Source organism: Triticum urartu, chromosome 1A (genome assembly GCF_056163025.1).
Source record: "Triticum urartu cultivar PI428250 chromosome 1A, HENAU_Tu73, whole genome shotgun sequence".
In the NCBI taxonomy this organism is placed as follows: Eukaryota; Viridiplantae; Streptophyta; class Magnoliopsida; order Poales; family Poaceae; genus Triticum; species Triticum urartu.
The window spans coordinates 585,159,308-585,179,905 of record NC_141873.1 but is presented as its reverse complement, the minus strand read 5'-3'; the positions used below and the strand labels follow the sequence as shown (position 1 = coordinate 585,179,905).

Below are 20,598 nucleotides of genomic sequence, written 5' to 3'. Positions count from 1 at the left end.
GAAGTCTCAATCAAGTGACACGATATATAAAAAGAAGAACGATTTTAGAAAAAAAGTTCACACAAATCTCAACGTAAGATCTCACGAACATAGCATCGACTTAAGTCTCAGTCGACTGAGACATAGCAATCCCGTTTTCGAAAAGTAAAGAATCAGGCGTGTGCATTCAACCGACTGTCGTACGTTTTCTTATGTTTTAGGAAACCGACTGCGGTACGTGCGGTTTCCTTTCGGAAGTTGGGCTGGGCCTGTTCGCAAGATTATAAGTTGGCGCACCGCACCAGCACCGTCGCACCGTACTCGATCGTCCTTGTGCCTAATTATTTGCAGACCGGCGAGGCTCGATGGCAGCGGTTCGATGCCTGGCGAGGAGGCTTGGTGGAACGCTGGCGGCGGCCGCGGAGGGGCGACCCCAACTCGTGCCAAGCAGGTTCTTCAGCGAGGTATCTTTTCCCTCACGATGATCTATCTCCCGACATCAAGGATGGCAACAGCAAAATTAATTACTCCCTTTACATCCTTCATAATTATTTAACAGCCGTAATCAGCGCTTTATTTAATTATCGATGATATGAAGGAGGCACACTGATCATTATGTGCGTGCATCAATCCAGCATGCTCGTGAGAAGAAGCAGAAGGTGGAGGAGCTGTATGATGCGTTATACAAGCGGGGGAAGATTCCCACGACTACTCAGCAGCGTCCCTCTGTACAAACCAGTCAAGAAGTAGACGACCCTCTGTAGGATACGAAATTACATCTATTTCTTCCGTAAGTTTCTGTTTCTTTGGCAGCTTGATATATATGATCTTACTTCTTTCTACATGCAGGCGTGTTAGGCGTTACGCAATGAGGATTCGGGGTGTGTTTGACTTAGCTGCCAAGATGACGTTAGGCTTTATGCTGGTTGCTTATGCGGTTAGTCCCAAACTGCCCAGAGAAGAGGACACCACCAATACTTGCCCACAATGCGGCTTGAGAACATCAACGACCAGAGAAGGCACCACCAATAATTGAGAACCAAAGATGATGCTATCTTTGTGATATTCTGTGATATGGTATCATGTAATTATATCTCTTATCTAGTAGTAACTAATTGAGTAGAATATATTACTCAAACAAATTGTGCAAGGTAGGGGATCGGATTGGGTCTCTGCTATTTAACATGTACTCCCTCCGTCCGCGAATAAGTGTACATCTAGCTTTTGTTCTAAGTCAAAGTTTTAAAATTTTGACCAACTTTATAGAAAATAATAGTAACATATATGACATCAAATTGATAGATTATCAAAGTACATTTCAAAACGAATCTAGTGATACTAATTTGGTGTCATAAATGCTTTTACTTTTTTCTAGAAAGGTGGTCAAAGTTTTAAAACTTTGACTTAAGACAAAAGCTACATGTACACTTATTCATGGACGGAGGGAGTAGTACGGTAATTGTGTAAGGAAAACGTTTCATGCCTACACGCCGGCCGAAGCTTTGGCCGGTCGCGTCACCCACGCACGCAACCCACTCACAGGCAACTGTCGGTGTACTAGAGTAGGGGTACCCTAGTATCCCGAACTTGTGCACGGGCAGTCGCAGCATCCTGCGGCAAGGCTTGCCGGGCGACCGCCAAGATCCTCCGTGGTTCCTTTGAAGACCATTCAAGAACAAAGTACTCAAACCAAGGCCCGGGCAAGAGGAGCTGGCTGGGAAGAATACAAGACCCCGGCAAGAGGAGCTTGCCGGGAAGGCCACTCAAGGCATTTCAAGGAACTTGCCGCGGCGCACCACGCGTTCCGGCAAGACCCGATGAGCGACAAGCTCCCGGACGCGACAAGACAACGGCCGCGGCAAGCCACCTCTCCGCGCCCGTGCTCCAGCACATCCACCCACGTGTCGCTCTGGGGCCCTTCCAGGCGTACGTGGCGAAAGGCTGTGCAACTAGGGGCGTGCGGTGGCAAGCAGGCGCTGACAAGATAACCATCGTGGCAAACGGTGGCGTCTCTAGCGGTCCCTTTCGGTACTGTTTAGGCGACACAGATGGGCATTTAAGACCCCTGTCCCCTGCCGTCAGGGTTAGGTATGATACACTGTAGCAGGTAGCTGTACCTACCACAGCACCTTTCCATTTTTGCCCTTTACCTCCATTGCCATATGTCGGTGACCGCTTGAGCATATAAAAGGAGGCCCGTGTGCAACGTAGAAAGGGGTTAGCCAGTTCGAACACTCACGCTCGGTCTTGCTAGCTGCTGGTGTGTACTGTAGCACTCCGCGCTCCCGAGCTAGAAATCAATACAAACCACAAAGCAGGAGTAGGGTTTTACGCATCCGTGCGGCCCGAACCTGGGTAAATCGCTCGCGTGCTTCGCCTCGATTTGCTCTTTGCGCAACCTCCGCCCCTGCCGAACCGAAAGGGACCCGGTCCGCCGGTCCCATAGGTGCCCGTGGATCAGCACCCCGGCATCTCTGGCGCGCCAGGTAGGGGGAAACGAAGGTACGCCAAATCGAGCCACTGGCCAGACACCTTTCGCTCTAGTCTATGGAGCAGAGGCAGTTATCCCCACGGAACTCGTATATGGGTCACCTCGAGTGCTCGCTCATGATGAGCTTGAGCAAGAGCAGCTGCGACAAGATGACGCGCTGCTCCTTGAGGAAGACCGTCTTCTGGCTGCTGTGCGAGCTGCTCGCTACCAGCAAGCTTTGCGCCGCTACCATAGCCGCAAAGTTAATGCCAGAAGTATCGAGGAAGGCGACCTTGTTCTTCGGCGTGTTCAATCCGCCAAGAATTCCAACAAGTTGACGCCGAAGTGGGAAGGCCCTTACCGGATGAAACGAGTCACTAGGCTTGGCGCTGTCCGCCTTGAGACCGAAGATGGCATTCCAGTGAGCAACTCCTGGAACATCGAGCATCTTCGTAAGTTTCACCCGTAAGGCGCGGTTGTCGGACCCTGTCCGGCAACCCCCCTTTTGTACAAGTCTTGCCGCTGTTGCATGTAATCCTTTGTACAAAGCCGGGCGCAGATCCCGTGCATAAGTAAAGCTCATGTGCTCCGCACATTTTGTCAATTTTATGCTTTCTATTTTATGGCATATATGATCTGACACTTTGTGCAGCACCTACTCCACGGTAAGCAATAACGAGCCATAAAGCTCCATATCTGTATTGTCTCTTCTTCCTTTTGAAAGCAAGGCTCCCCTCGCCCACAAGTTTGCCGGGGGGGGGGGGGGGGGGGGGAAGGAGAAGACGATGGATGGTATTGGCCAGGCGTCGTTCAAGAAAGTTTCGCCTTGCCGGGAAGCAAACAACAGAAAAGCTAAGTTGCCAAAGTTTGAGCAATCAAATTTTTTAAATTTTAAGTTATCTCCCTTGAACGACCACACTTTGTATGGGAAACCTGTGCGCGGAGGAACCAACTCGTAGCTAGCTGCGCCCTTGCGTTGTTTCGAGCTCGCTCAACAACATTAAGTGAGCTGCGGCTAGTTGCTTAACTAGCCGCGCCCTTGCATTGTTTCGGGCCTGCTCAACAACGTAAGTGAGCTGCGACTGGTTGCTTAACTAGCCGCGCCCTTACTTTGCTTCGAGCCCGCTCAGCAACTTAAGTGAGCTGCAGCTAGTTGCGAGAAGGTTTCTTACCGGTAGCGGCACCGCCAGCAGGCTGCTGACATTCCGCACTCAGCGCTCGCGGCTCAGGTGCCTGCACCGACAAGTTCCCTAAAAGCGTAGGGCAAAAACATGCAAAGGGAGGAGTCAAGTAAAGGGAATAACATTGCAATGGCTACCCAAAATAAAGTCATATTACAAAATAGCTTGTCGCAGCTCTAACAGATCGTTTTCATAACTCGATCGACAGCGACAAGAAAAAAGAAGAAATGAGCGGCCTAATCTACGCGATCGCCTTCGACCCGCTTGATCCCGCTCACCTTGTCCACAATGGGTGCGACAAGGGCCTTGAGCTCCTCCAGATCAGCTTCTGGCGGCAAGGACCTGAGGATGTTGGTGAGGCGGAGGCCCGGATTGCGGAAGGCCACCTTCATCAACACTTTCTCGAGGGCTCCTGCGCAGATCTCGCGCGACTCGTCAGCTAGTTGCTTGGGGATCCTCTGCCGGAGTCGCTGAAGGGCTGTCGCCACGCCCTTGAAGAACAGGACGAGCTTGGTGCTGGGCTGGAGGTTGTCGTCGGAGGGATACCCAAGATCCACCATTCCCAGCTGCGCCAGCTCCTTGTCGATATCTGTGGCGGCGTTCACCGGACTCTCCGTCCAGTGCGTCACAGTCTCGCTGAAGGCGTTCTGGGCGGCGGCAGCGCTCTCCAACAGCGCCTTGTCGGCCTTGATCTCCTCCTTCAAGGCCACCTCCCGCTTCTGGGCGCTGTCCAGAGTCTTGGTCCAAGTGGTTAGCTTCAACTCAAGATCCACGTTGGAGACCTTGGCGGCGCTGAGCTCTCTGCCCTTCCCGGCGAGATCGGCTTCTAGCTGCGCCACCTTTGTCTTCAACTCCTCCTTGGCGGCCTCGGCGGCGGCGGCAGCGTCCTCCGCTTGCTTGAGGGCTCCGCCAAGCTTCTCCTCGCGCGAGGCAAGCTCCTCCTCGTGGGCGTCGAGATTGACCTTCCGCTGCGCCAGTTCGCCCTCTTCCGTGGCTAGCTTCGCAGCGGCAAGTCGCTGGCGCTCTTCGGCTTCAGCCTTCTCGAGGAGAAAGACCTTCCGCGCTTCGGCGAGCTGCTCCCGCTCTTCCGCCAGGGATCGGAGGGCTTCCCGGTGGAAACCCCCGAGCTCTTCTGCGCGCTTCTCAATGTCTGCTCCCGCCTTCGCGACAAGCGCCTCGCGGGACTCCAGCTTGGCTTGTCGCGCGCGGTAGAGCGACATCAACCTGCGCAGCAGCCGCTCTTCTTCGGGCTCGTTGCTGCTGCTGCTTGGCGCGTCGACCAGCTTCAGCCCCGCGGAGGTGAGCACTTCTCCGTCGAAGACCTCCCCCTCGACCGGCGCTCTGGAGCTTGATGCCCAGGGAAGATTGATGAAGACGTCGTCGCCGGCCTTCAAATAAACGCCCGGTTGGGGCTCCATGGGACTTGGCGCTGCGGCTTCGGTGGATGGGTCGGCGGTCGGCGTAGCGCCCGGCGCTCCTGCGGCCTCAGGGCCATCAGTACGATCGCCAGATTCCTCGCCAGTTGCTGCGGCGTCAGCCTTGGCGGCCTCTGCGCCGGTGGCGTCTCCAGCACCGGCAGCTTCGTCAGCGGCGACCTCTGTCTCCATCTGCTCCGCAGCGGATGGAGCTGACGGCCGGAGAAGGGGAGAAGAGTCAAACAGAATCCAGCAGAAACTCATAAAGATCAAGAAAAGAAGGATCCAAGGGAAGTTTTGAAGCAAGGGGAGTACCTGCACCAGGCTCTGCGGTCGTGGTCTCCGTCGTCGGGGGACCGCTGGCGCTGTCCCTCGCCGGAGAAGCCTCCCTTGCCGGAGACTTCTCCCTCACCGGGAAGCCTTCCCTTGCCGGAGAATTCTCCCTTGTCGGGGGATTCTCCCTTGACTCCTGGTGGGGCTGCTCGGCTCCTACACATGGCAACAAGCAGATATCAGGAAAGACAAGTACCCATGCGCGCCTCGCCGCGGCAAATAATTCACACACTTACGCTGGGGGCTGCCATGGAGGAAAGTCGCCGGCTCCGGCAAGGTTGTCTCGGGCGCGCCACCTGTTGTCGCAGTGGGCTCGTCCTCGATGATGACCACCGGGGCCTTAGCTCTCTTTGCCACTCTCTGGGCCAGAGTCCTAAAGAGGGGCAGATTCAGGGAAGAGCAAGTGAGAAACAAGACCAACAGCAAGAGTTGAAGAAATGCAAGTACAACAAGAGAAGCTTACTCTCCCTCTTCTTCCTCGTCGGAGCTTAACGCGGAGAAGTCGAAGCCTGGCGCGCGCCCGGAGCGAGGAGGCGGAGGAGAAGCTTCCCTTGGCCGCTTAGCGGGAGCAGTGGCGGCGGTCTGAGACGACCCCGCTCCGGCTGTTGGCGCGGCGTGAGTAGCGGCAGGGACTGAAGCGGTGGTCCGGCTAGACTCCGCTCCAGTTGCCGTTGTAGCATGAGGTGCTCCCGCGGCAACGGTGTTTGCCGTGGTCGAGCGTGTCACGCGGCGTGGCGACTGTTGGCCCGCTTGCCGCTCCGCCACATCACCAACCTTGCGGAGGCGCCTTCTTGGTGGGGATGGAGGCTCTGCTTCTGGTGGGCTGTCGGAAGACGAGGTGGGAGAAGAGTCGATTTGCAACGAGCCGCTCGCGTCCTTGGCGGGCTCGCTCGGCTCGGTGTCTTGCCCGGCAAGCTCCTTCTTGCCGGCAGGCTCCCCTCGCTCGGCACGGCTTGCCGCTTCTGCTGCATCTGCCTCCGCCGTAGTGAACCCGAACTCGCCCGCGGCTGCGGCTGCCGCTGCCTCCTCCAGCCTGGTGGCGATGAGTGCCATCTCTGCATCCATGGTGTCGCGGGTGAGGCCGTCCTTCTCGTCGGGGTGGATTGGCACTTCCACCAAGTCGTCGAAGAATTGCTGCACGATCTCGTCTGCAGGCTCCTGCCAAGTTGGCACAATCCCGTGCGAGTCGCACTCCGGCATCATTGCACGAATGCGGTCGAGCTCGGAATTGTTGCACAAAGGCACGACGCCCCCCGGCAACCTAAACACCTCGGGATGCTGGGGGTCATATTTGAACAGCTCCTGCAGCATCGCGTTGAGCTCCAGGACTGTGAAGTTGTAATTGAGGCCTGGCCGCAGCCTCATGATGTCTGCCGCGTTCTTGAACTCCCAAGTGGGCCTCCCCCGTTCCTGTAGGGGGGCGATGCGGCGGCGAAGGAAGTCTGCGCCAACAGCGCCAACAGTAAGCTCGGCAAACCTCAGGCGCAGGATCCTGGTGACGGCGATCTTCAGCCTGGCGTCCTCCGGGGCCAAGTCACTCCAATCGCTGCCGCGTGCTACTGGGGTTTGCCGCCGGGTGGTGAATGGCTGCGGGCTCTCCTCGTCAATCCAGCACCAATCAGCTCTCCACTCCTCCCACTTGCCGCGGAATTCTCCCTCCAGATAGGTCTCTTTCTTGCCGGTCCTTGAGATCCAGGCAATCCCGCCAGATAGAGGCTCTCCTCTCTCTACTCGGGGTATGAAAAAGTGGCGGAAGAGGGCTACGTTGGGAAGAACTCCGACAAAGTTTTCGCAGAGGTGTGCGAAAACTGCCATTGTCAGGACGGCGTTGGGGGTGAAGTCAAGGAGATGGAATCCATAGGTGTTCATGATGTCGCAGAAGAAATCAGAGAAGGGCGGGCAGAGCCCGCAATAGAAGAACAATGCGAAGAAGGGGTACCCATTCGGAGCCTTCTCCCAAGCGGCAGCGGGGAGAACCTTTGTGCGCAGATGCGCGCGCGTCTCCGCCGACCAGAACAGATAGTAGTTCTCCCTCAGCTCCTTCGCGCCGAGCTTGGGGGGGAAAACGGACCGCTCCTTCCGCAGCGTCGCGAGCCGCTGCGCCTCGGTCGTCTTCACGGTCTTCCCCTTGTCGGCTTTTGGAGCCATGGCGGAAGTAGTGGAGGAGGTCGACGGCGTGGGTGGTGCTAGTGGCGATGGGGGGCGGAGCGCTGCTCTCTCTCTCTCTCAGCTTTGGGAAGGCAAGGGAGCGGCGGAGATTTCTGAGATTGGGAACGGCAACGGGCGAGTGGGCGAACTGCCCCTGTTTCCCCTGCTTATAAAGGGGGAGGGGGCGGACGTTCCGTATTTCTGAATAAAGAAACCCCCACGACCTCTCCCACGATGCCGCATTCAACGCGTGCCGTTCGGGGAGGGCGCGGTGGAAGCGGAGAGATATGCGGCGTGACCTAGGCCGCGCGTGCCCGTGCACTGTTTTGGGCCTGGCCCAACAGCGCTCGGCACCGTGTCTGGCCCAGGCCCGGGGGCTCCTGTCGGTGTACTAGAGTAGGGGTACCCTAGTATCCCGAACTTGTGCACGGGCAGTCGCAGCATCCTGCGGCAAGGCTTGCCGGGTGACCGCCAAGATCCTCCGTGGTTCCTTTGAAGACCATTCAAGAACAAAGTACTCAAACCAAGGCCCCGGCAAGAGGAGCTGGCCGGGAAGAAGACAAGACCCCGACAAGAGGAGCTTGCCGGGAAGGCCACTCAAGGCATTTCAAGGAACTTGCCGCGGCGCACCACGCGTTCTGGCAAGACCCGGTGAGCGACAAGCTCCCGGACGCGATAAGACAACGGCCGCGGCAAGGCGCTTGCCGCGGCAAGCCACCTCTCCGCGCCCGCGCTCCAGCACATCCACCCACGTGTCGCTCTGGGGCCCTTCCAAGCGTACGTGGCGGAAGGCTGTGCAGCTAGGGGCGTGCGGTGGCAAGCAGGCGCTGACAAGATAACCATCGTGGCAAACGGTGGCGTTTCTAGCGGTCCCTTTCGGTACTGTTTAGGCGACACAGACGGGCATTTAAGACCCCTGTCCCCTGCCGTCAGGGTTAGGTATGATACACTGTAGCAGGTAGCTGTACCTACCACAGCACCTTTCCATTTTTGCCCTTTACCTCCATTGCCATATGTCGGTGACCCCTTGAGCATATAAAAGGAGGCCCGTGTGCAACGTAGAAAGGGGTTAGCCAGTTCGAACACTCACGCTCAGTCTTGCTAGCTGCTGGTGTGTACTGTAGCACTCCGCGCTCCCGAGCTAGAAATCAATACAAACCACAAAGCAGGAGTAGGGTTTTATGCATCCGTGCGGCCCGAACCTGGGTAAATCGCTCGCGTGCTTCGCCTCGATTTGCTCTTTGCGCAACCTCCACCCCCGCCGAACCGAAAGGAACCCGGTCCGCCGGTCCCATAGGTGCCCGTGGATCAGCACCCCGGCAGCGACCACATGACACAGTGGACCCATGAAGACTAGTCTTCCTACCTTATCCCTTTTCTTCTCCCCGCGCTGCTCGCCCTTACACCATTCTTCTCTCGCACCTTTTCTTCACAGCGAGCTCCCGCGCCGGTGTCCCAACGAGGCATCCGCCTGCACTTCCACCAACCCCTATTCTTTCTTCCCCACATGCTCCTCCATGCCATGGCCGTCCGCCACCTGCTCCTCACCCTCATGGCGCACTCCTAGGCCCCCAACTGCCGACCGTGCTACTACACCCACTAGCGCGTGCTACAACCAGAGATTGAATTTCTTTGCAAACGACAATGGTGAGGTTGTGGAGCTACCACTGGCGATAGGATATGCTGCAACGGCGACGATGAAGTTTATGGTGGCAACGACGATGCTGCGATTTTTGCTGCAACCGGCAGCCCAAAAAGCTATCACATGAGGACAATTTTGATAAAACCACCATTTTGTTACAGCCACACATTTTTGCTACAACCGGCGTTGCTCATCGTTGTTGCAACCATTGCTGGATTTTGCTACCACTGGCGCTGCCCATCGCTGTTGCAATCGTTGTTGGATTTTGCTACCACCAGTGATAAATTTTGCTACATCCATCATGGCGGAGCCACGACACGTAACGGTGGTGGCAAGAAATAGCGGGAACCATCATCCTTTTTTGCTTGGTCCGGCGATCGTTTTTGCTATATCCATTCAACGACATTGGCTCTTTGTTTTCGCTCGTGCAACCCATGTGCAATGGGTGTCAACGGTGAGGGGCGGCACGTCACATTGGGGTGCTGCAACCGGTGGCCGAGGTTGCCCTGACCACGCCGGTGACGCTATGAAGACCACATGATGCTTGGTACGGCAACATCTCCATGTTGCATCGACGTAGCAGGCCTGCTTGTGACAACGACGACTTGATGAAGGATGTGAGCGGATGGCCGGCGAGCGCGAGCAGGCGGCCGAGTCGACGAGCGCTGATGGCATCATTGGCCGGCAAGCACGAGCAGCCAAGGACAAGCACCGGCAGTGACGAGCGCGGAGTCCGCCATGGACGGAAGTGGCAAGTCAGTACGAGCGAGATGCAAAGGGGAGAATATGACGTACCCGAATTAACTGCCGCCACATAAGCTTTTAAGTAAATCATCATGTAGGGTTTCGTACATGTAGCATTGCTGGCCTTATCCCTCACGAGAGAAAAAATATCCACTCGTCTTCCTCCTGTGCATCATCCCCTACCTCTGCCTCTGCTAAACTCAGTGCACAATCTTCTCTGCAATTTCCCTCCGGGTTCTATGTCTATAGCAACTAAGCGCAAGGTCCGCCATTCTCCATGCTCAGGGACCCTCGTTCTCCGTGCTCACAAGCGTGCTTCAACTGCCGCACCCGTCGGGCTCCCTCTTGCGGGTGTGTGAGGCAAAGCCGACTCATGCGATGTGGGTTAATCTTGGTGGGTAGGTATGTGAGCGTCGCGTCGAACATGTCGGTCTCATTGTACCCGCCGTCAAGCACACGCCGGATGAAAATGAAGTGGCGCTCATTCTAGCAGGCGCCGAAGCGGGAGCACAGAACGCAACGCCCCAACGCACCGCAAAGTGCAGCTCATCGGGGAGGAGCTCCCGTGTCATGCCGTGCCCATGGCATACGCGCTCACCCAGGCCATAGTGCAACCAAGGAGAACGGTGTCGGGTGCTTCCAAGCGACGAACGTCATGAGTGCTCCCTACTGCCCTAACCTCCATGTCCTACAACATCATTACATCATTGACGAGCAGACCCGTTCCTACGTCATAGCACTAGTGAAGCTACAAGCCTGATGGTGAGAGGCAACACACCTTGGCAGCTACCGGTGTTGTGATGCAACATTCACTGGGGCCTCACCACGCTGCATCTCTCACAATCGTGGCGTTGTGCTGCTATAGAGCTCTCACCCGTGGTCTTGGAGTTGCAATGGCGCGCTCACCAACGGTACGGTATCGCCACTGCTCGCCTGGCGCTGCAATGGAGCTCCCACCAGCGGTCTCGGAGCTGCAATGGTGCGCTCACCGACGGGCTCGCCACTGCTCGCTCGTGCTGCAATGCGAGCGCTCGTCAACGCTCCCGTCGCTGCAATGGAGTGAGCGATGGCCAGCGGAGGACGCGGTTTACTGTGTCGGGAGCTAGCGGTGGCCGGCTGCGATGTAGGATCCGCAAGAGACAAAAGGAAACAATCATTGATGGTGCGCATCTGTAGGCAGTGGAGGCTGCTTATGTTTCCCTCATATCAAACGAATGATTTGTAGCAGACACCATTATCTCACACATGTACCCACAAATTCTCCAGGAAGCGACGGAGAATTCTTCATCTCCACAAACACTAGCAGAAAATGGGTCAAATATGAAGCACATTAGTGTCGGTTAGATTTTGAGCCGGCACTAATGTGTGCATTAGTGCCGGTTCCAACGGCTAGCCGGCCGCTCTCATTAGTACCGGTTCGTGGCGAATCTTTAGCACCAATTCGTGCCACAAACCGGTACTAAAGTGAGTGGTGGCAGGATGTTGTCAGTCTGGGGCCCCTCCAGCACCTTTAGTACCGGTTCGTATCACGAATCGGTACTAAAGATCGTCCTACATAAACCCTTCGTCCACCCGAGCTCGCTCTGTTCTTCCCCTCTTCCTCTTGAGCTCATCACACATTTTGCCCAAAATTTGTCAAGATTTGAAGGCCCCCATCCATTCAAATGATCACAAAGGTTAGCAACTTTGTCCTTTCATCTCTCATTGCTAGATTAGCTTTTGCAATGCTTTATATAGTGAATAATTTGTGAGTTTAGTAATTTGGGAGGAATTATATGTGCTAGTATTTGATTTATATGCAATTTGAGGTCAAAAATAACACTTAGTTTGCATATGTAGGTGCAGTTTACTTAGTGCCTTCTAAATCTCCGTCGTAACCACCGTCGATCGCCCGCACCGTCCCGTCGCCCGCACCACCTTGCGGTGAGCCTCTTGTTCATGAATGTTTTATATAAAAAAATTGATGTTTGTGTGATTTGGATATATAGTTACTCGTATAATTATCTTACCCGTACGCTGTTTGTTATACATAGTGCCATGGTTTTGATATCAGTCCCCGTCAGCCCCCGTCCTTGTTATGATTCGGATGTGATATATTCTTTTTTAAAACTATTTGTTGCATTTCGTGTTTATGACAAATTATGCCCATCAAGTTGACATAGATATTTGTATGTAGGAGGTATGTGAACCGGAAATTCCAACCGACCCTATTGTCGAGAGGTTAAATTTAGTTGAAAGAGAAAATAAGGATTTGAAAGAAAAATTGAAAACAATTGAGGGGGAGAAAATGCGCTTGAAGATTAGAAAGATTAGAAAATATGCAATTCATAGTGAGGCTTGGTATGGAGAAAATGCGCTTGAAGATTAGAAAGATTATAAAATATGTTGTCGATGATCACAAGATCAAGATGGAGAAAATTCGCTTGAAGATTAGAAAGATTAGAAAATATGCCATTCATAGTGAGGCTTGGTATCATTATATTGTTGGATCAATTGTTACCTTAGTTGCGATCTTGATCGCATTTGTTGTTGCATTTAAATTCTTTAGCTAGAGAGTTATTTATTTGTTGCATTTAAGTGTTGTATGACCTTTATGTATGATATTTATGTATGAACTTGTATTAATTTGTTCTTTTCGGTGTTGTGTAATGAAGATGAGCCGACAATGGATGTACGATGACCGATGCTCTCCCGAGTTCATTAATGGTGTGCATACTTTTCAGCTTGTGGCTGAGGCAAACAAGCGAGCGGATGGTTTTATGCCTTGTCCATGTGCTGGCTGTAAGAATGATCATAATTACTCTACGTCAAGAACCATTCACGTCCACCTGTTTGAGTCCGGTTTCATGCCCCATTATAATGTTTGGACCAAGCACGAAGAAAGAGGGGTTATGATGGAAGACAATGAAGAAGAAGAGGACGAGGACAGCTATCCTGGCCATGGGTTCCCTGAATACGATGATACAACAATGGGGGAAGAAGCTGAGCCGACAATGCGGGAAGAAGCTGAAGAAGAGGCATCAGATAAGCCAGCTGATGATCTAGGTCGGGCCATTGCCGATTCAAAGAGAAACTGTGCAAGTGATTTGGAGAAGAAGAAGTTGCAGCGCATGTTAGAGAATCACAAGAAATTGTTGTACCCGAATTGCAAAGCTGACAAGAAAAAGTTGGGCACCACACTGGAATTGCTGCAACGGAAGGCAGAGAATGGTGTATCTGACAAGGGATTTAGAAAGTTGCTGGTAATGATAAAGAATATGCTTCCAAAGGACAACGAATTGCTGGAGAGTACATACGAAGCAAAGAACGCTGTCTGCCCTCTAGGGTTAGAGGTGCAGAAGATACATGCATGCCCTAATGACTGCATCCTCTACTGCGGTGATCAGTACGAGGATTTGAAAGCTTGTCCGGTATGCGGTGCATTGCGCTATAAGATCAGTCGCGATGACCCTGGTGATGTCGAGGGCGAGCGCCCCAGGAAGAAGATTCCTGCCAAGGTGATGTGGTATGCTCCTATAATACCACGGTTGAAACGTTTGTTCCAAATCAAATAGCATGCTAAGGCGATGCGATGGCACAGAGAAGACCGTAAGAAAGACGGAAAGTTGAGAGTACCCGCTGACGGGTTGCAGTGGAGAAAAATCGAGAGAAAGTACAGGAAGGAATTTGCAGGTGACGCAAGGAACGTATGGTTTGGTCTAAGCACAGATGGCATTAATCCTTTTGGGGAGCAGAGCAACAACCATAGCACCTGGCCTGTGACTCTATGTTTGTATAACCTTCCTCCTTGGTTGTGCATGAAGCGGAAGTTCATTATGATGCCAGTGCTCATCCAAAGCCCTAAGCAACCCACCAACGATATTGATGTGTACCTAAGGCCATTAGTTGAAGAACTCTTACAGATGTGGAATGGAACAGGTGTACGTGCATGGGATGAGCACATGGGGGAAGAATTTGACCTAAAGGCGTTGCTGTTTGTGACCATCAATGATTGGCCTGCTCTCAGTAACCTTTCAGGACAGACAAACAAGGGATACCGCGCATGCACACACTGTTTGGATGATACCGATAGTATATATTTGGACAATTGTAGGAAGAATGCGTACCCGGGACATCGTCGATTTCTTCCGAGCAGGCATCCCGTAAGAAAGAAAGGCAAGCATTTCAAAGGTGAGGCGGATCACCGGACGAAGCCTCGCCACTATACTGGTGCTGATGTACCTGATATGGTCAAGGATTTGAAGGTATTCTTTGGAAAGGGTCCTGGCGGACAACCTGTTCCGAATGACGCTGACGGGCGCGCACCCATGTGGAAGAACAAAACTATATTTTGGGACCTGCCCTATTGGAAAGATATAGAGGTTCGCTCCGCAATCGACGTGATGCACGTGATGAAGAATCTTTGCGTGACCCTGCTTGGCTTCTTGGGCGTGCAAATGGGTCAATATGACACGAGGCAGGGTATTGGAAGACCCGCAGTACGGAATGACAACAGTGGATCTCAACAATCTTGTGTATGCAGACGAACCATTCGTCCTATCTAATGATGTGGCACATGTTTTCTATGTGAAGGACATGTCTACCAAGCCGAGAAAAAGAAAAGATAAGGAAGCGAATGCATCATATGATGAGCCAAAGCGCCACATAGTTCTTTCTGGGAAGAGAAACATTGTGGGAGTGGATGAGAAGACAGACATGTCAGAAGATTATGAAAAGTTTGATGAAATTGCTCCATTCACAGTGAATATTGACCCGAGCATCCAGTTAAATGATGAAGATTTTCTATGGCTACGGCGCAAAGGAACACACGCGAAGAAAAAGTTTCGCACCCAAAGATCTGGGATGTGATCGGCTTCACTATCATCACTTTCTTATGTGTTTCACACCCAGGAGGGAATCTCTGTAATAGTTAGGGTAGTTATGTGTTTTGGCATTTGAAACGCGAAGGAATTTTATGTGCAAACAAACTCAGAAAAGGTTGAAAGTTGGCATGGTATCATAATTTCCCCCACATAGCATGCGCAAAAAAGTAGAGAGGGTTACCGCAAAAACTGGATGCACTTCGTGTACAAAATGGACAATCTCTTTCGAAGTATCAGGGTTTCGGACGAAAACTCATCTGTTACAAAGGCATTTCATTTTTTAAATAACCTAAGAATTACCAAATTAAATATAATGATAAAACACACTAATATTAAACATAAGAAAAAAGAATCACTGAAAAATCTATTTTCAAAGTTAAGTTATTCACAAACTAGTGATTCACACAAATTTCAAATAATTTAAAATTTAAACTATTCAAATTTGAAAACTACCGGCACTAACAGAAAGTTTGTAATTTTTTGTACATAAAGCAAAAAATATTCACAAATAAACTCTCAATACAGCAAAAAACAATTAAAAAATTAACCATAAAAAATAAGAAAATAAAAAAGCCCACCTACTCGGCCAGTGCGTCCTGCATACGACTAGAAACCCAACCTGTAGTTGGGTCAGGACGCAGGCCCGCAAGCCCAGTAGGCCCACAGGCAGAGTAGGAGAGGTAGGCCTAGAAGGCCTGCTTTTGAGAGGAGCTCAATGCAGTGCCCGCGTCGGGGCTTATAAACTGGTCTGGGCGCTCCTCAACTAGCGAGGTGGGACTAAATTTCTGCGCCCCTCGCCTGGCAGCGCAACCCCTTTAGTACCTGGTCGTGGCTCCAACCGGTACTACAGGGGGGGGGGGTCTTTAGTACCGGTTGGTGCCACCACCCAGTACTAAAGGGGGGCGCTTCCCACCACTTGGCCTGGCCAAAACAGACCTTTAGTACCGGTTGGTGGCTCCAACCGGTACTAAAGGGGTGTTCTATATAAGAAAGCACTTCAAAAAAAATTCAGTTTCTCATCTCCCCCTCTGCTTCTTTCTCTTCTGCCCCATCGCTGCCGCCCCTTGTCGCTGCCCCCGCCCCCGTTCGTCGCCGTCGCCGCCCCGGCTGTCCCCGTCACCTCCGTCCGTCGCCGTCCCCGCCGTCCGTCGCCGTCACCGCCGTCCCCGTCGTCCGTCGCCGTCCCCACCCCGTTGTCCCGTCGTCCCCGCCCGGCCCGTCCTCGTCACCTTCGTCGCCGCCCGTCCCCATCCCCGTCGTCACTGCCCGTCGCCACCTCGTCGCCGCGGCTCGCCGGTGAGCTCCTGCCCCGGCTGCCATGTCCACACACACACACACATTGTTTTTTTAGTTTTTTAGTTTTAAATTTTAGTTATAGAAATTTTTCTGTTTTTTAGTTATAGAAAAATAAACACTAAAATGGAAATATGGAAAATAAGGACGTGGAAGCTTCCTCAAACCGCATAGAAGCTTCTTTAATCGGAGAGCTATATGGGTCGCCCGGTAGAAAAGAAGCACTAGACATGGTATGCGCCACATATTTAGTGCTATAAGCACAAATAGGAATTGGGTCGAAGGAGGCGGCTAGGGTATTAATTTGTTCAACTTTTTGGACAACACAACAACCAACATACTGGTGATGCTTGTATTGTTACTCCTCTAGTTTCACCATTCGGAGCTATCATGCAAGCTTACCGTGTGGTTTACCTAACTAACGTTTGGCCACTGCTCACCACTATATAAGAAATTCTATGCATCTTACAACCATTTGATATGGTTATGTTTGCTCTCCTTCCGTTGGTTGTCATATCATTATGTGCTACTCTTTTTTAACTTTGCTAGGGCAGCCTGACACAACTGACCCATCGGAATAGGTGGGTCGACCCAAATTTGGGTGCCGATGGTTGTAATAGCCATTACCATGGCATGCGCATTTGTGAAGATAGTTAGCCTCGTGTTTGTAGAATTATGTAAATACTCAAATAGAAATGAAGCCGCATGTATACCTTATTTTTCTTTTAACCGATATAATCTAGAGATTCTAATAACATGCTAAAAGTGTGTCTACCATTAAATGATGCTATTTGAAAAGACAATGTTGTGTTACTACTGTTTAGAGTCTATGGTTCGAAGATGATGCTATTGGGAAAGACACATGTACTAGTGTTACTCCCAGTGTGATGTGTACATGTTAGATTGGCCGTACCTACCTCAAAGAGACTGGAAGACTCAGGGAGGTGGAGTGGAGCACACCATTTCTGTTCCTTGTGTTGTCCAACTAGAAATAACATGACAAAACAAAACTTTTGGCATAAAAAAGGCACTAGGATGAGACAACTAAGAAAATGATGCATGAAGAAGCAAAAGGATAGAAACCAAAATCAACCTCAGATAAAGAAAGAAAAAATGTCACTCTAGGATTTCAACAGCACTCTGGGTTGATTGGCTATATGCATGGTCACTATAAAAAACCACTCCTACTGCACAAACAACACAATAGGGAAACAAGAAAGAGTGAGCATGCCCTCACACACAAGACCGACTAGGAAATCGCGATGCACGGCTAGAAGATGACGGACCATAGGAGATAGTTTCAACCTCGCCGAATAAGGGTAAAAACTAGAGTTTGCTAGCCTGGTGAGAGCTAGGTTGGACTGACTGACTGACTAGCTCCCCGCCTTTCGCAGGTTACAACTATTGTTATCTACAACAACAAGCTAGACGAAGCGCCATTCAGATGGTAACAATGGTTGTTGGATCACACATGCAGGTCCTAGACGATGAACCACCACTGCATCGGTATGCACTTTATATGAAACAGCCACGCTGGAGACACCCACCGGCCGCCACTTCTCCCTCCGCACATCGCCAGCCGGAGAGAAATAAAATAGGATGTCCTGCCTAGATCGTCTCTCTTTTGAGCGTGCCAGGGAAGCTGGACCAATGACCCATCCGAACAGGTTGGTTCGACCCAAATATGGGTGCCGATGGTTGTAATAGCCATTACCATGGCATGTCCAACTGTGAGGATAGTTAGCCTCGTGTATATAGAAATATGTAATGTATTGATCCAAAATCACCTTTCATGCTCGAATAGAAATGAGGCTGCATGTACCCCTTATTTTTCCTTTAACCGATAGAATCTAGATATTATAATAACATGCTAAAAGTGTGTCTACCACTAAATGACGCTATTGGAAATCACAATGTTGTGTTACTAATGTCTAGAGTATATTGGTTCTAAGATGATGCAAAATGATGTTTTTTGGAAAGACAAAGGTACTAGTGTTATTCCAAGTGTGATGTATAGGTCAGACATGACCTACCTACCTCAAAGAGAGTAGAAGACCGACGGTGGTGGAGTGGAGTGGACACCATTTCTGTTCCTTGCACTGTCCAGCTCGAAAATAACATCACAAAACAAAATTTTTGCCTCCAAAAGTAGGCACTAGCATGAGACAACTAAGAAAATTATGCACGAAGAAGCAAAAGGATAGACACTGAAACCAACCTCGGAAAGAAAGAAACAAATGTCACTATAGGATTTCTACAGTGCTCTGGGTTGATTGGGTACATGCATGGTCACAATCAGTAGCACTCCTGCTACACAAACTAGACAACAGGGAACCACGAAAGAGTGACCATGTCCTCACACGCAAGACCGACTAGGAAATCACGGCACCCAACAAGAAGATGATGGACGATAGGAGATAGTTTCAACCCCGATGAATAATGGTAAAAGGAAGTGTTTGCTAGCTCGTTGAGAGCTACGTTAGACTGACTCACTAGCTCCCTACCTTTCGCAGGTTATAACTACTGTTATCTACAACAACAAGCTAGATGAAGCGCGATTCAGATGGTAATAATGATTGTTGGATCATGCATGTAAGTCCTAGATGACGAACTATCGTGCCATCAGCATGCACTTCATCCAAAACCTGCCATGCTGGAGACACGCGTCGGCCGCCACATCTCAATCCGCCCATTTCCAGTCTAAGAGATCTAAAAGTGGATGTCCTACTGAGATCATCTCTTTTTCCAGTTTGCCAGGGCAGCCGGACACCACTGACCCATCGAAAACAGGTGGGTTAACCCAAATTTGGGTGCTGATGGTTGTAATAGCCATTACCATGGCATGCACATTTGTGAGGATAGTTAGCCTCGTGTTTATAGACTTATGTAAATACTCGAATAGAAATGAAGCCGCATGTACACCTTATTTTTCTTTTAACTGATAGAATGCAGATATTCTAATCACATGCTAAAAGTGTGTCTACCACTAAATGATGATATTTGAAAAGACAATGTTGTGTTACTACTGTCAAGAGGTTATGGTTCGAAGATGATGCTAAATGATGCTATTTGAAAAGACGCAGGTACTAGTTTTACTCCAGGTGTGATGTACAAGTTAGACTAGACGTAACTACCTCAGAGAGACTGAAAGACTGAGGGAGGTGGAGTGGAGTGGACACCATTTCTGTTCCTTGCGTTGTGCAGCTAGAAACAACATGACAAAATAAAACTTTTGGCTTCAAAAATAGGCACAACGATGAGACAACTTAGAAAATGATGCTCGAAGAAGCAAAAGGATAGACACCATAATCAATCTCCGAAAGAAATACAAAAATGTCACTCTAGGATTTCAACAGCGCTCTGGGTTGATTGGGTATATGCATAGTCACTATAAAAAACACTCATGCTGCACAAATAACAAAACATGGAAACAAGAAAGAGTGAGCATGCCCTCACACGCAAGACCGACTAGGAAATCGCAACGCGCGACAAGAAGATGATGGACCATAAGAGATAGTTTCAACCATGACGAATAAGGTTAAAAACTAGAGTTCGCTAGCCTGGTGAGAGCTAGGTTGGAGGGGCTGACTGACTAGCTCCACACCTTTCGCAGGTTACAACTGTTGTTATCCACAACAACAAGCTGGACGAAGTGCCATTCAGATGGTAACAATGGTTGTTTGATCATGCATGTAGGTCCTAGATGACGATCCGCTGCCACATCGGTATGCACTTTATCTGAAATAGCCAAGCTGGAGACACCCGCCGGCCGCCACTTCTCCCTCCGCCCATCGTCATGCCTAGATCATCTGTTTTTTGAGTGTGCCAGGGCAGCCGGACACCACCGACGCATTCTAACAGGTGGGTCGAGGCAAATTTGGGTGTCGATGGTTGTAATAGCCATTACCATGAAATGTCCATCTATGAGGATAGTTAGCCTCGTGTATATAGAATTATGAAATGTATTGATCCAAAATCACCTTTCAAGATCGAATAGAAATGAGGCTGCTTGTACCCCTTATTTTCCTTTTAACCGATAGAATCTAGATATTCTAATAACATACTAAAAGTGTGCCTACCACTAAATGATGCTATTTGAAATGACAACATTGTGTTACTACTGTCTAGAGTATATTGGTTATAAGACGATGCAAAATGATGTTGTCTGGAAGGACAAAGGTACTAGTCTTATTCCAAGTGTGATATATAGGTCAAACATGACCTACCTACCTCAGAGAGAGTAGAAGACTGCGGGTGGTGGAGTGGTGTGGACACCATTTCTCTTCCTTATGTTGTCCAGTTAGAAAATAACATAACAAAACAAAAATTTTGCCTCCAAAAATAGGCACTAGCATGAGACAACTAAGAAAATGATGCACGAAGAAGAAAAATGTTAGACACTGAAACCAACCTTGGAAAGAAAGAAACAAACGTCACTGCAGGATTTCTACAGTGCTCTGGGTTGATTGGGTACATGCATGGTCACAATCAAAAACACTCCTGCTGCACAAACCAGACAACAGGGACACAA

General features: G+C 50.6%; 1 protein-coding gene across 1 annotated transcript in view; it reads left to right on the top strand.

The window, feature by feature from the left end:
• Positions 1-344: 344 nt before the first annotated feature.
• The window catches only part of LOC147993116 (uncharacterized), a 97,261-nt gene continuing 77,007 nt past the window's right edge, over positions 345-20,598 (top strand). The window contains exons 1-3 of the mRNA XM_087539231.1: positions 345-443; positions 615-739; positions 829-998. Of these exons, the coding sequence (XP_087395357.1) occupies positions 345-443; positions 615-739; positions 829-998 (394 nt within the window). The remainder of the gene's footprint in view (positions 444-614; positions 740-828; positions 999-20,598) is intronic.